At 33.8% G+C, this 17,200-nt stretch overlaps 1 protein-coding gene across 3 annotated transcripts in view; it reads left to right on the top strand.

The window, feature by feature from the left end:
* LOC128233612 (uncharacterized) overlaps window positions 1-8,233 on the top strand; it is a 10,183-nt gene extending 1,950 nt beyond the window's left edge. The window contains exons 3-11 of one of the 3 annotated variants that reach the window (XM_052947367.1): window positions 351-647; window positions 942-1,172; window positions 1,274-1,576; window positions 2,400-2,681; window positions 3,001-3,120; window positions 3,883-3,934; window positions 4,156-4,172; window positions 4,843-4,940; window positions 5,261-8,233. In XM_052947367.1, the coding sequence (XP_052803327.1) occupies window positions 351-647; window positions 942-1,172; window positions 1,274-1,576; window positions 2,400-2,681; window positions 3,001-3,120; window positions 3,883-3,934; window positions 4,156-4,172; window positions 4,843-4,940; window positions 5,261-5,443 (1,583 nt within the window). In that variant the 3' untranslated portion in view covers window positions 5,444-8,233. Of the gene's footprint in view, window positions 1-350; window positions 648-866; window positions 1,173-1,273; window positions 1,577-2,399; window positions 2,682-3,000; window positions 3,121-3,882; window positions 3,935-4,155; window positions 4,173-4,842; window positions 4,941-5,260 lie in introns of all 3 variants that reach the window. The other 2 variants (XM_052947366.1, XM_052947368.1) reach the window with 2 other exon arrangements.
* The last annotated feature ends 8,967 nt before the right edge of the window (window positions 8,234-17,200 follow it).

Here is a 17,200-nt window from a genome sequence, read left to right as displayed (position 1 = left end):
TATTCATTCAAGCCTCTTGGTAGATGTTTTGCCACTGAGCATGTCAATGTAGTTTCTATAGTACTATTTTTGTTTCTGGACACGCATGAGTATATTTTTGGCCTTTTTGAACGTTAAATGAGAACAACTGTAACTCGTTATACGTAGATCTTATTCTTATTAATAAATTCATATCAATCTTCAATTGCGTTCAAAAGTATTTAGAAACATGCATTGTTACAAATCTGGCAATTGATACTAAGTTGTTAGTTTCCAGTTTACTACGTTGCATTTTGGATATGGCCCTGAACAAGCACACAACTATGATTTTGTTGTGACGTTTACATTTATTATTAATTTACACTTCACAGATATTCATGGACAATGTGGAGCACTCGTGCTTCTAAGTCCTGTTGTTCTCGGCGTGGACGTCGAACTTGGATACTTTCCGTCTGACAATTTAATAGAGAGCAAAAATGTTATTAAACGAAAATGGAAGAAAAACAATCACGAGATACAGATACACGAAGGGTGTTGCGCAGAGAAAAGAGTAACTGAATATTCCTACATATTGACTATATTTAACTTCAATAAAACAGATGAAGGAACGTATATTTTAAATTGCGATTCAGGTGGCAACACGGATTCTGTACAGCTTAAATTTCCAGGTACCTTGCCTTTACTTCACCGAGTATTCTGGCTATTAAGTATTTGTTATATTTTGATACATATCAACCCAGCTAGGGAAAAGGAGGAGTCATATTAGCAAAAGGAAAAATTTGTATGTAATGTGATAAACTTTGTATTTTGACACATTATAGGGTATTTGATGTAATCAAAAGTAAACGGTATTCAAAGTGATTTAAATTATCTGTGTTGTCTTTCAGAGAAACCGAGTTTTCCAGTTCTCGGCCCAAAGTATCCTGACTATAATACAACAGAATGTTTTTATGTTTTTGGAGGCTCCGACTTTTATTGCAAAACTGAAAACGGAACGGAGCCTGTACAAGTAACATTTTTAATTGGCCAGGAATCAATAACTTTGGATGAAACCAAAATGAAGAGAGGGTTGTACAGATTACAGGACGTTCATCAACACATGGCTGGACAGTCAAGACAGAATGTGACATGTCAGGTTTCTAATGCAGCCCTTGAAACACCTTACGAAGTGCACGGCATTCTATGTCATGTAGGTAAGCAAATAAGAGACACATGCTCAATTTTTTGTGTTGGAAAAATATATTAATTGTGTATAAAAATTGAATGTTGTTAAGTTATTGTGTTTTAATTTTAGAAAAAGGTAGCCAACCTGTTCTAACAGTTCCTGAAAGACTTCATGGAAAAAGATCTTCATCAATTTGTGAAGTGCGAAATGCTTTCCCAGCTCCGGCAATAGAAATAAGCGTTGACAAAGCTTTGCAAGCAGACGTTCAACAAACTGATTTATTTAATGGTTCTTCACATACGTTTACCAGCACGGCAACGATGACAAAGACGAACAAAGCATGGAATGGAAAACGAATGTGCTGTACCACGAAAACCAAATACGAGTTTGGTCTTGGAAATGTGTCAGTATGCAAAAACATCAGTATGAAATGTAAGTTCGGAGCGTATCGATTGTATAAGCACGCGTACTGTTGAAAATTAAAGCGGGACAATGATTTACATGAATATAACAACATTTATTTTCTCTCTAGTTCTTAAACATATCTTTTGAAACGAATTAATCAAACCCGCCTGCACAATTCAATGTCCAGACGACAACAATAATTTGATATACGTTTATAAGAACAATGTGAAAAATGGTAAAATGGGAGTTACCATAGCAGGTATCAGATTTATTCTAATGAAAAGTGCATGTTTGTATAACAAGACAGAACTGGCTGATGAATTCATTTCTCAATTATTTCGCTGAATGTGCCTTGAGTATGTAGCAACAAAGTACAGTAAGCATTAACATCACTTGTTCATATACAATTTTTATCTTTTCTCTGGTACGTACTCGGACATTTTCTCGATTTTCGTACCACTCTCAGTAAAACCTTGACTGCTTTTGTCATGCTTTTTTCTTTAAAAGGCACCCGTCTTCCGGAATATACCTATATATTATCATATCTTTCATTCAAGCTGAGTTACCAACTAGTAACAGGCATTAGATAAACAAATCTTTAAAAGTATAATAACTATTCCATTCTCCTTACTGTGCATTCCTTTTACTTTGTTACCTACTTAAATATGTATGCACTACTTTGTGCATTAAGGCTGTATATTATTCTTTGAACGGATCCGTCATGCGGAATGTATTTTTATATTATGATATTCTTATAAAGAGTATTTTACTCATTTACAACAGTAATTAACAGTAGATGTCTTAAAAATGAATATCCATTATCGTTGTTACTGTGTACGCTTACATTCAGGTGATCCGACTTTAAATCTGAACAAGACATCACCTGTCGATTTACCTCCGAATAAAACATTGGTCGTTAAATGTACTGTGATTAATTGCAATGCTGAAGGGTTATGGACGCTTATGTGGGAAGATAAACATAACTCTATTATAAAGACTTGCAACAAAACAGAGGAATGCCTATTAACACTGAATTATACGGGAGATGGTGAAAAGACGTACACATGCAGAGCATGGAAATCACAGTTTACTCTGAATATTTCGTTGACAGTTTCAAGTTCAATGAGTGATGGTTTGTAATTAACAGTTCAGATTTTAGATAAATGTAAGGGACTCATTTACGTTTTATAGGGGCAGGCATCGATTGTTTTTAATTTCATGTGAAATATGAACAAAATGATTGTTATAGTAATAACATATCATCAAAACAAGTGGCGCAATAGAAAATGGAATGGTTCTAGGCTTTAATTTACAAAAAAAGTTCAAATGAGTTTCTGCCTGTTATAACAGTACGTGATTCATAAAATTTAAACAAATTGAATTCAAAATCTTACCCACATTAAAAGGGTCCCTTTCAAATATTTCAATCTAACTAAAACAATCGTTTTCAGTTAGTCAACCCCATGAAAAGGACAATCAGACATTTTCTTCAACATCCCGATTTCCTCTCAACAATATACTCATCGGAACAGGCGTTTTATGTGGACTCTGCATCCTGTTTATAATCGGAAGTAAGGATTTCGTTCCCTGGATGCTTTAATCAATTTAAACACTTAATGTAGTAAAGTTCAGTTTTCTGCAATCAGTCACAACGTGCAGTTTTGAAAGGGTGGTGTAGTGTAATTCTTTTTTCCAATGCATTGACTAATGGTATCCGTATAGTCAGGAATGAAATAACAGAAACAGTTCGTATGTTATTTTCTTATTTTCTCTTTTGTTAAGTTGAACATAACTAGTGTAAGGTATGATTAAAGTCTTGAAAAGGGCAAAATATAGGTTACTGATTTATACTTTATTGCATGATTAGGCTTAAATCACTTGATTTTAATCATAAGAAAAATAAATCCATATAGTGCCTGTACAGATAAAATATATAAGCCGTTATAATTGATTTGTTTAATTAATAGATACGTGGCCAAGTATTTCTCAGTTACAACGCGCCAAAATATCGCTAACATTGGTTATTTTGTACAAAAATCATATGCTTTTTCTTCTTTAAATTCAAATGAGTTAAACATAATAATGCATTAAATATAAAACAATAATTTGCCTTCAACATATATTGCGCCCCTTTAAAGACTAACTTACAGAAAATACAGGGCCAACGTGGAAATATGAATGTTTCGTTCGAAAACGAATTAAGTGTGAGCTTCATTTTATCTATCGTTTCAAATGTTATAACTTTCTTTGTTGTTCAAAGGCACTTCAAACAAAAGTATTCTATTAAAACTTATGTTGATTATACTTTTCATATGAATAAATATCTTTTTAAGGATGTGTATATCTTAAACGGCGAAAGGTCAACGAAATCAACACAATAGAAATGTATGTATCAATTGTAATTTCGAATTAGTGATTTAGAATTCAAGATTTTTGTTAGATGTGACACCTTTGGATTTATTGAAATAATCATTGTTGATAAATCATGTTCTTCATTTTTTTTACGAGAAAGCAGTGTAAACGATATTCGAGATTATTATATACGACATACTCGTCTAAGTTCTTGTTCCAGTAAAACAAATGAAATAGTTGTTGTTATTTTTCAGTGTTGAAAATCATAGGGGTAAGTTTCTATTGTTTAGTATTTTATACATAAATGCATGAATCCTTTCGATGCCCCTTTGAAACCGCGTTCTGCAGTCTTGCGGATACGTATGCTGCTTAATTTTGATTTTTTGCTAAAGGAGGGTTTATGACACAACATATCGAAATAAATTACATTTAAATATTTGAATCTAAACAACGGTTTATGACATAACATATCGACATGAATTACATTCATATCCAAATAATACTGATAATAATAATACAAATATGTATTCATTAGACAACTTACAGTAACTATATACATTTAAATATTAAAATATAGCATTCTTTAAAGATGCAACTACTGGTAATTCATTTGATACAATATGCATAAGTACCGTTTTGATTCGTACCCCCAAAACATTAAAATAAAGACTTTGATATTTATGATAAAAGCGTTCGATTATAATTGCATTCTGGCGAAATAAAGGTTTTAAGTTAAAAAAAACAACTGATTGATTGGCCATTGTTCACAAAATAGTTATCAAAAACCGCATACAATTTGCAAAGACAGAGATTTGGTATTTTATCTACATGTAGTTCCATACGATTGGTTCTGTATCACTATATTCTAGTATGACAAACGATTTCCCTCCCAATTATTGACATCTTTAAATGATAGAAATTTATGATTCCTGAAAAAACAGACACCTCGTTGGACAATGGCGTGCTACACATAGAAACGGGAGGAGTCCAGTACGCAGTCATGCAGAGACAGGCGGCTACGCAGAGGACTGGAACGCAGGTATCTCACTTCACTTTGAGAATTTTTCTAAGAGATTGCTGCGATGCAATGCAAAATCAAAAGTACAAAGTACCTTGACCACATCCTTATAGTCAACAATATAATTGCAAACATTAGAGGAGGTGCACAATCTTTTATAAAGACTAAATGTATCCTATATCTTTATGTATCCCAGGGTTTTAACGTATCATGATATTTTACCAGATGCCATGCAAGTTAAACATACAAGTATTTTTTCTTCGATGAAATCCTTAATCGGTTATACTAATGCTAACTAATCATGTCATTTGGTAATTATTACAATATAATATATATTCCAGCAACCACATGATGGCGGTGGCCTAACGTACGCCGAGTTGGACATTAAGTTCCTACAGGAAGCTAACGCCAGAGTTCCGTCAAGTAAAAAAAATAACACGCCGACGGAATATGCTGACATTGCGTTTTCCTCAACACAAAAATCTGCTGAAGAAAATCATGTCTACCACAATACATCTGCGTAGATCTTTTAAGAAGACAAACAAATCTAATCGACATGTATTGCCTTATTACATTGTTTCTATTCTGTATTCCCTATGGTTATGATTATGAGTGTACAATTTCTTTTGTTTAAAAATGAACATTTTGATATACAGCCGAATTTATCCAAAATAAAATTTAAATATAAAAAATATTTATATTTACTTTAAATTTGGGACTGTGAGCGTGGATTAAACAATTGATTTATTCGGCACTTAAAGAATTGCCTCTTTATTTATGTACATATATATCTGAATGTCTTCAGTCACTGGTAGTTTTTACCCTTATAAATAGTATGCCATTGTAATTACCGTCAAATTGTTTGGTTACTGTATTTATTCCTTAAATTAACATTCATGTAAATAAGTATACACTATTGTATGTCTGGCAAAACAAAGCGTTAGTTTGCAAACATTTTTTTTTATAATTCAGTGTTATATGTATAACATTCATCAACATAGCAATACTATTTGGGACTTATTTGATACATATTTCGTTTAGATATACGACCCTTAAACATTTTACTTTATATGAAAGCAATGGTATTTTTTCTAATTGTTGCCATCTCATATAACATATTCTTTTCTTCTTCATTTTTACTATTGTTTTCTAAAATGATTTCAGTTAAGGAATGGTATGGGCCTAACATGGCACCCATTGTTATCTTCCCTTTACGTTTTCATTCAATTAAAACAAATGTTTGCTTAAAGTAATGTAATATGTATTTGATAGCCAATTGTTTGGCAATGGCTCAAATAGCGTTAAAGATAGTTTGATAAATCAATTAATCTTTCTCCGTTGAGTAAGATGAAACAGTCTGAATTCAACCCAAAACGTTAGGGTAAAATGCCATGGCTGTTTGAGTTCATGTTTACTAAGTAAAAGCCGTATTACCTGGAGACAAAAAAGTTTTATGTAAACTGATTAGCTTGTAATAGTTTTCAAGGATATCCATTATGAATTCTCGAAGTTTCGTGTCGATGTTTTTCTTCGATAAAGCTTTGTTAAAATTGAGTTTCCCAATTTTCCTCTCTATTGCATTTTCTGGTTTAAGTTGTATTATTAAGTAATTGTAGACCATTTTACTTATTTTTGTATTTACCTTGGTTTTATGTTCAGAGAAAGTAGATGTGGGATACGTTATATCGTCGATTTTTAAGCCAGTCGTCAGGAAAACTAAGGCTAAGTGCATGGTACTTCAGTGAATCACTTATACCATATCATGTTTTTCTGTATTCATACAAATATTAGATAGATTTTACACCCGTGTCATACTACTCTCTATAACAATGATTTGTTATTTGTTATTTTTAGTTTGCTGTTGTTCCATATGATTTCTTTTAATATAATCACAGCATCGTTTTTATACATGCATGATATCCATGGTTGTATTACGAAACCTAGCATAGCCTTATTATTGGGATCCCAATTGCTTGTTTTAAGATAAGTCCTCTCTTTTATGTTTTGTCCTTTGCATAAATTTGCAGTTGTTTAACAGTCATATTGACCCATGAAGTTTGGTCACGATGTTTTTTTGGCAAACATTTTTTTTATTCGATCTTGTGTATTCTTCGGCGTATAAGGGGGGGGGGGGTGCCTGTGTGTTTTTAAACAACAAGTTAACCAGTTAGTTATAAATTATGATAAAATAAACCCTCAGTTTATATCAAGAGGAGCAAAATGCGTCGACACCGGACGTTAAATAACGTAAAAAGAAAAGGCAATTTAGTACGGGTCTTCTCCGGCGGGATACAATAACCATGATCAATCTGTTAAAGCCTTATATATTTGGGCTGAACTACATTTATTCGATGTAGTAAGTAACGTTCAAGCGTAATTTTTTTATCAAATTTAAATCAAAATAGGAACGGCACTCTACGTTCATTTACAGCATGTACGAAACATAACAGGACGGTAGTCAGAAAACCAACAAATTGAGCTTCTTATAAATAAATCTTGTTTTGTAAGAGAATATTTTTTGCTTCGATGTATGTTGACATGTACGTGTACATGTACGCGTTGCCACTTGTGTGTAAAAGTTGTAGTTACAAATCGTTGTAGACATTTTAACGTTCTTGTAGGCTCGCTGATATTCTCCTCGTGCTATTGTTCATGTCATTTTCAATCTTGTACAATGTACATAAACATGCATAAACATGCATGACGCAGTGCACAATCTTCGCTAATGATTTATTTTACGGTGACGTGTGTTGTAGTGTCAATATGTTTTGAATCATCGTTATAACATGTTTTACATTCAATGCTTAAGGGCAAATTACAACAAATAGAATGTGACAACTCATTGTACCATTCCTGTTTTCGTTATATAAACACATGACAGTGAATCAAAGCAAGGTTTTACCACCTCAGATCATTGGCTACTTTCCATTTTTATAGGTTTTGAGTCTAAATGGCTTGTGATTTCAAAAAAAAATGGCTGAACATGATTGATCTAATTGACCTACTTTTTTTCCATTTACACCGCATTGGTTGTACTCCTACGACGGATGTGGCCACTTTATACAACTTTCTAACGTTGTTTAATTTTTAGAACAAATGTGGAACTTTTCCCCTAGATATGGTGTTTGAGGTCGTAAAGCACTAGAAATTAGTGTTATTTCGCTTGCAAATTGGTCTATTGAATATAGAATATATAGGAAATTTATTTAGGGATTTCTGATCATAATGCCAATGTCACGGTAGTAACTGTTTACGTAATTACTTACTTACTAACTTGCTTGCTTGCTCACGTACTTACTTGCTTAATAAAATTAAAAAATAAACTCAAGGTTTTCTTATTTTATTTAATTGCCCCTATTTTGCTGTACAATGACCATATCATTATTAAACAAATAATTGTATGGACTGAAAAATGTACCTAGATAAGTGTCCAGTCTAGGTTTTGTACAACACTCATATCATTTTTTTACATGTATGAGTGCATATATTAAAACCTTTAATTAGACGAATGTGTATTTTTGTGTTAAGTCTGGTTGTATCGTGGAGGAGTCAGCACTGTTTGTCCGTCTGTTTTCATCATCACTTAACGATGGGTCGTACATTGTCGTCTTGGAAACGCGCGAGATCTGATACTTACGGCTGTAAATCGTGTATTTTGATCAATATTTTTTTACCTAAAATAACACTGTTTATGTTCATAATTAATTTAATTATGAAAGTAAACAGTGTTTTTATGTATCATCTGCTAAAACTATATTAGATAATATGAAAAACAAACATTTAAACCATACACTAAATCACAAGAATAAAATATAACCCCAAAATAGTCTACATTAAGAGACTTGACACTAAAAGTCAGCTTACACGATTTTCTCCCGTTTACAATAGAAATGTCCTATTTAGATACATTTTGTCGATAATTTTGGTCGAACTTTATACAGTTTTCGATGTTGTAATCACCATATCATCGATTACGCGTGTTAAAGGAAAAGTTCGCTCGGAAGTAAATAATCCATGTAATGGACAATCTGTTTTTAATGTCAAATGCTTTCAAAGACGGTTTGTGAGGAAAACTATTGATGAATCACTATGGCATTTGAATCAAAAGAAATGTGATAGAAATGCCTCCCTTATATTTATGCGAAAAACTACAGAAACAAGCTCGAAATAGAAACACCTAAAAAGCGCAAGCCTTATCGGCGCTCCCAACACCACGACCGCTACCAACAAAGAGATCGCAACGAAACCTACGACAGTAACCACGTAAACTTCAAATCGGCCTTTCACAGAGTCGATAATAACAACTTCAACAACGGACGACCACCGCGCGATCACGGCGCGCGGGAGTAACCATGACAACGCTTACAATGACAAACAACCGTTAACATGAGTCTTGCTGGGATAGCATCAGAGAACAGAAAGAGGACCTTGACGACTGGGATCCTCAGCGCGACTCATGGAGATGTGAAGATGACAGGGAGCTATACTGATCAGATTCTTGACACTATCGTCTTAGATACATTGCGTCTATCTAATGTATAGTTTAAGCATGTAAGTTTATCTTTTTCTTTTTGTATCCATTTTTAAACGTATTAAGTTGGAACTGCTGGGGTCAAATGTCCTCTGCGTTCCCTCTAGCAATATGTTAGATAAATATAATGCTTATACGCGAACACAAGCTCCTACCTAGATTTGCTGTATTTATGAACTGTATTCACATGAATTATAACTGTTTCGCTAATGTCGACGAAATTTTGGTCCTCTTAAGTGTCGGAAAGCTGGTACTTCCATTCTATTTAAAAAAAATCATTGTCATTTAGTATTAACCAGGTATCATTTAAAGAGAACCATCGTATACTCGGAATTGAATCTAAATGTACAGATAGAATGCCATTGTATATGTTTTTTAGTATATATGCCCTCGGGTAATCACTTTGAGTACTTTAAGTCAGTTTTAATCGAGCTGCAATCGATACTGTCCCGTTACATCCAGGTGGGGGATGTTGGCCGGGGATTTCAGTGGAAATTATATATCAAACAACGATCGATGTGCAAATGCAAAATCTATCTTACTCACAGACTTTATTGTAAACAATAATCTATTATCTTTACAAAGAGCAATAGGCGATAGCAACGGATGTACTTGTTTCCACCTGGAAAGATTATCGACCATGTTCTTGTGGAATCTTCATCTATAAAATTGTAGCAGATAGCTCAGATATTATTACTTCGGACCACTAACCGATTATCTACAGCATAGCAGCGAAGTCCATTTTTAAGCCAGAGCCACCGCCTCGCATTAACTTGGCATGGAATAAGTGTACAAATGAACATCTAATGTGCTATCAACAAATCCTAGACAATGAATTGAATTGTATTCTCGTATGTGGCAGTTCGAAATGTTGCCCTGATTTTCTTAACAGGATTATAATACACACAGTACGATCAGCAAGTAGTGTACTCCCTGTAAGTCGCTTCAATAAGAAGGCTAATTTCTATTGGTCCGATGAAATAAAGGCGGTTCATACCAAAGCGCGACACTTACGCCGGAAATGGATAGACGAGGGTCGTCCTAGGGGTAACGTTCATGACTCCTACCTAAGATATACGGAGGCCAAACGCACATTCCGAAGATTCCAGCGGATTTAACAATGTGAACAAGAAGGAAAGACAATTGATGATCTCAATAAGGCCGCCGAACTTGATTATAAACTAGTTTCGAAACTCCCTCAAAAACGAAACGACAGGAAGTCAGATGTGTGCAATGAAATCCTTGTTGAAAAGCGAACATGCATAAACGATCATGTTATTCAAGGCTTCGAGGCATATTTCATTAAGTTATTTGCCGATCTCTTTGCACAGAACGAGACATATGTCAATGCAGAATTCAGAATTAAAGCAATTAGCGAATAAGAAAGATAATGACATAACAAAAGAAATAACTTATACTATACAACACAGTGAAGTTGAAAGTGCAATACAACGTCTTAAACTAAGGAATAATCCCGGGGTCGATAATATTCTTAACGAACATGTAAAACATGGCGGGAAAGTTATTATTAGAGCTCTGACAGTTCTATTTAACTCCATATTGTGCAATGAGAGGACGCCAAACGAATGGAACACTAGTTTGCTAATTCTAATCTACAAAGGAAAGAGGAAAGTGAAGACCGATCCTAGCAGTTACAGACCAATATCTCTCAGCCCATGTTTCAGCAAAATCTTTAAAAAAATGAAACATAACAGCAACGTATTCGTAGGCAAGCTCGACCAAAAGGCTGCTTTTGACTATGTATGGCACGAAGGCCTTCTTCTTAAGATGGGACGATTTGGCTTAGTTGGAAAGGCATTACGGACACTAATGTCTTCATATCAAGACTTGAAATGTATAGTGAAAATAAGCGGTAACACCTCAAAGAGCATTTCTATTCGGAAATCAGTCCGCCAAGGGGGCCTTCTTCCCACGTTTTATTATTTGCTATACGTGGACCAACTACTAAAATATCTAGAAAACAGTTACCATGGCTGTACCGTATAATCAACCAAGGCCAGCAACCCTTCATACACAGACGACATAGCTCTGATAGCATTGTCTCCCCTCAACCTACAACAAATGATTGGTATCTTACGTTCATATTGTCAGTCATGGTGAATCGATATCAACGTGAACAAAATCTGAAATAATTGTTTACAGAAAGAAACGTAAACCTCCTAATGTCGCGATTATGTTTTGAAACAATTTTACCACACATACTAATTCGGCAACTCACCTGGGTGTTAAGCAAACTTCCAACATGAAATGTAAACCTACAATAGAAACGAGATGTCAGAAAGCTAAAAATGCATTTTACGCAATGATCGCTCAAGGGGTCCATCCATATGGTTTAAATCCGCTAGTGTCTGCTGACCTGCATATCAAAATAATTATGCCAATTGTTCTATATTGTAGCGAATTGTGATATAATATTACCGCTAGTGACATTACTACCATCAATCGACCCCAACACTTTATTGTTAAGAAAATCCAAGGATTTCACTTTTAAACTAGATCTGATATGTGTGAGTCCATGCTGGGACATAACAAGTTATATTCGTCGGTTTTAATCAGAAAATTGTTGTTTTTGCATCTACTTTTATGTCTCGACTCTAAAAGTACTAGTGAAATATATTTTTAAGACGATAATTTCAATACGTCCAAGATGCGAATGTAACTTTAGGTTTTATACCTTACATCTGTAAGCTTCTATGTGCCTTTAGACTTCCTAACTTTATTAACCGTGCTTTAATACACCCTGAACAAATACCATCAAGACACCAATGGAAAACTACAGTGAACTGTCTCGTACGTTCTAAACAAACCTTGCTGTGGTCAGATAGAACTATGTCGGACGAAGATTTTAAACTTTTCAAAGTGTTACACCCAAATATTTCCAAAGCAATAGTGTATTATATATTTGACACAAACTATTTCAAACACATCCCAATGTTAATTGCTAAGCTTTGGTGCAAAATATCAACGCACTGTCTTCAACGATGCTCCAACTGTTGTAAAGACGTTAATAACGTAGATGTACACATCGTATATGAATGTAGTGTACATGAACGGGATAGGCGGTGTTTTATCGATGACGTCACAGAACTTGACGTCAACCTTGCCCAAGAACTAGCATTAATGGACAGAGAAAAAAAAATCCTCGCACTTCTAGGCGCAGAACTCACAGTTCCTAACTACCAGCTGACTCGCAGACAGTTCTTGAGGCGATCGTATATTTTTATATATAAGTGTCTCAATGTCTAAGACATAAAGCTGTGTTTAAAAACACGTTAGAGGCATAATGTCTTTTGAACTGTAAACTGGTATTTATTGCCAAAGTGAAACGCTAATCTGCTTATTTTGTACAGTATTGTCATTATTAATTATTATTAGTATATAATATGACTATCATCACGTGTGGTAGAAATAAAGATAAGTTGAGTTGAGTTGACATACTATTTTAAAAAAAAACTAGGTATGTTTATCAAGGATTGTTAGGTAACGCCTTGGAACGGCCAGTAAATTGTAAATTTACTGGGGGGTTTGAACCAGTTTAAGTGCACATACGTCACTCTTATCCCAACAATCCTAAATAACGAAAAAAAGATAAAGGTAAATTTTATCAAAGTATGCATTAAATTGAGGAAACTGAACAATAAAACAAATAATAAGGAACTTATAGGTAAACCCCAAGTGTTTCTGCAGACGGAGGAATACAATTCAGCGCACCTAATGCAAATTTTTTCAAAGTAACGATGCAGTCATTGTTTGAAGCTATGAGCATTACACACAGTCTGCCTTATAAAATAAAAGGTTTAAAACTGTGTGATCATAGAGTTTCATAATAAAAGCATCATTGTACTAAAACTGGGAACAAATAACGAAAACATATAAAATAAAAGCGACATATATATAAGCTAATCTTTTCTTCCAAATGATTACCTATGTAAAATATTTGAAGAAAATGACGTCACATGCCAAAACACTCCGAGTCAGACAAAAAAGGTTTTAACGATAACATGAATTGACAAAATTTTCATAAATCAAATGACTGAAAGCTTAATTATGTAAGAATGCTATATTCAACCCTATATTTTGTTTCAGGAATTCATCTACAAAAACAAGAAGGCAATTACTCATCAAAATATTGCCTTTATAATTATCCACGGTTTAAATAAAACCCAAGTAATTCATTGAGTCTATCTGCCCAACTATCTCCTGGATATGTTTTAATTTTACGAATTATCTTTAAAACATCACCATAAGAATCGGGATGAGCAATACCATTAGCAATCAGCGATTTAAGGCTAATATTGTACTTTGATATAAGATTATAATGTCCATAAACAAATTTTGAGAAAGTTTTCTTTTATTTTTAAATATACAATCAATATTCTCAATAAATTTGAAAACGCGTATACTGCGTATATCGAACAGATTGCTTTAAACACACTTGCAGTGAGCTCAGGTATATTTATACATACGCAATCAGGTTTACGTTTACTTAGACACTAATTCATGTGTGTATGAGGTATGACCATTTTAGTCGGTATAACTATCACTTAATACAACAATATAATACACAACAACAATGTTTCAGGTCATGAGACTTACCTAGTTATCAATTTAAAAAAAAATAATGTTTACTTATTTTACCTAGTTGTTGCCAAGATTTTCACTGGACAAGGAAAGTAACACGCATCGTAATAGATTATTAGATATGTGCAAGGGTGCTTCCCTTAGAATTGCAAATGGTCGCTTAGGCTCTGATTGTGGGGTAGGGAACTTTACTTGTTTTAATACAAATGGAGCGAGCTTAATCGACTATTTATTATTACAAATTTTGCCTTAATTAATAGCTTCAAAATCCATGACTTTATCGAGTATAGTGACCATGCCATGCTATCGTTTAACGTCAAGTATTATACGAATGTTATAGACCCAAATATTAAATATAATCATGAGAAAATATCCTGGAACGAAGATGAAAAGGAACATTATAGATCGGGTTTAATAGAGAAACTACCCGAAATAAATAATTTGCTGCGACATAACCTTAACAATAATGCGGAAAACATTGATCATATCGTTAATTCTTTTTCCTCTATTGTACAAGATGTTGCTGATCCATTGTTTGTTATGAAAATAAGTGCAAACAAGGGGTTTGAGAAATGTAATATAGCAGCACCAAGTGGTTTGATGAAGAATGTAAAAATGCAAAGATGTTGTATAGAAATGCTTTACATGGATATAATTCACCCCGTTTAAATGTTGATAGAATCGAATTGTGTAGATTTAAAGCTATATACAAGAGTACTGTAAAGACGAAGAGAAGGCAGTTAAAATATAAGCGTTTTAAAGATTTCGAAAAGCTAAAAGCAAAGACACCGCGTGACTTTTGGCGGTATTTTAAGAGTAACGGTAGCTCAAGAACAAATAGTATTCCATTATCTGGTTTTAAATCGCATTTTGAAACGATGTTTTCTGAGATGAATTTACATGCAGAATCAGAAGAATTTTAAAGGTCTCATGATTTTGTAATTTTAATCTTAATATACAGGCTTTCTATGGAAAGGCATTGAAAGCAATGAATACGTGGTTAAGCAAGCTTAAGCAATACGAGACTATTCCAAAAGTAGAGTTACAGTTATTCAATGCGTTTGTTTCCCCAATTGTTTCATATGGGTGTGTAGTTTGGGGCTTTAGTAAGTCTTAAGTTTTGGAAAAAAATCATCTTAAATTTTGTTAAAAATTACTTGGTGTTAGACAATCCACTAGTAAAGTTGCTGTATACGGAGAGGTAGGGCGTTTTCCACTGTATGTATATAAATATATTATAATAATTAAGTTTTGGTTCAAGTTGTATCAAACGCACATCATTATTTTAAAGGCTATGCTATCAAATAACAATTTGAGTGTTGCAACTAATAAACCGAACTGGTTTGCTAACGTAAAGCAAATGTTATCAAGGTTTGGGTTTTAAGAAGTCTATGAAAATGTTGTCAACGTTGATGTTTTTATTAAAGGAATAAAAACATCAACGTTGACAAGTTTAAACAAAGAGTAATTGATGAATTTTTGCAAAAGTGGCAGGAAGGGATCAATAACAATGGTGTACTTACCTTGTATGTCCATGTCAAATGTTCACTTGATATTGAACCGTATTAAGAAAACATTATTTCAAGACACCTAAGAGTTGCCCTTACCAAACTATTCGTGTCTCCTCATAGTCTGAGAGTCCATGCAGGAAGGTATGGCCAAACTAAAATTGAAAGACATTTACGTGTATGCCAAATTTGTAACGTAAATGTTATCAAAGATGAATTCCATTTTATCCTTATTTGTCCTTTTTACAAACAGATTAGAGAGAAATATATAAAGCGTTATTATAGACTACGACCTAGCATATTTAAACTTGTACAGTTATTGTCATCAGAAAATAAATCTGTTTATAAGTAAATACATATACGAAGCTTCAAAGGCACGTTCAGTAATTTTAATGTATTGAGATTTGTATCTAAGATTTATACCACGATTCTCATAATGTTACTATTCACTATGTTTTGAACTAAACACTATCTGTTAATTATATTTGTATAGTGAACATGCTTTATATCCTTTATAATGAGAAACTTATGTATTCCTTATAAGATCCATCCTATGTGCTATTACTTATGTCTGATAGTTTGATATGTTAAAATGTACTTATATGTCACAAGAAACTATGTAGTTTACTTGAATATAAATCTGTTCTGTTCTGTTCAGTTCTGTTCCTATTCAGCTACAGAATAAAAAACCCCCACCTTACACCCTTCAACAACCCAACCTTTGTTCAGAGCAGGAGGAGACGCCCTACGCCATTCGGGACCGTACCTATAGTCTAGGCTGGAGCTGGAGGAGACACCCTTTTCTCGACCCTACTAATGTTCTCAGCGGGATTCCCTTCCACGATCAGACCGATGATCTGATCTGGAAAAGACACCTTTCGTCGACCCTTCCGATGGCCTGAGCTGAAAAAGCCACCCTCCTTTGACCCTACCCATTCGCAATCCAAACGTATTAAACCTTTCTACTTGCCTTAATTACTGTTAAGATTCATTCTTTTTTTCTTTCGTATTGGGCAAATCTGGTTGGTATGACAAGGTTGTTAACTTTATTTATGTTTCGATCAATGCCACATAATTATTGTGTTTTTGGCATCGTCCTGGTAAGTGATTCTGTGTTGCAAATGTGTTTACAGCAATCTGTTCGATCAACTCAGCATACGCCATTTGCAATAAATAATCTCCATTTGACTCGTGGATGAATTCTAAGGCCATTTTTTAAAATTCTGGTCCTTTTTCTATTTACACAATAAACATGCAATGGAAACTTCAAGGAAAGCACAACGACCAAACATAATGTTTTGTTTTGTTTCAAGGAACAAGCTTTAAAACCTTATGCTAAGACCCACTGCATACACAAAAGACAACACGCACATACATTTTAGTTTCCATTGTAATACAAATATCAAATCATTGTTTATAATTAGTTTTTGGTTACTGCATCGAAACAAAATCCGGCGAAAACGATAACTAGGATATGGGTGTAAATTGGATAACGATATATCTTCATCAAACTCATTCCAACATTGCAAGGTTAAACGGACTAACAGTGGTGACTGATCCCCGATATAACCTGACTTAACACAAAAAATACACATCGTCTAAGTAAAGGTTTCTATGCACCTCAAAATATGGGCAATTAA

The sequence above is a fragment of the Mya arenaria genome, chromosome 5, assembly GCF_026914265.1.
Source record: "Mya arenaria isolate MELC-2E11 chromosome 5, ASM2691426v1".
Lineage (NCBI taxonomy): Eukaryota > Metazoa > Mollusca > Bivalvia > Myida > Myidae > Mya > Mya arenaria.
The sequence above is the reverse complement of the archived record's forward strand: the minus strand, read 5'-3'. Positions and strand labels throughout refer to the sequence as shown.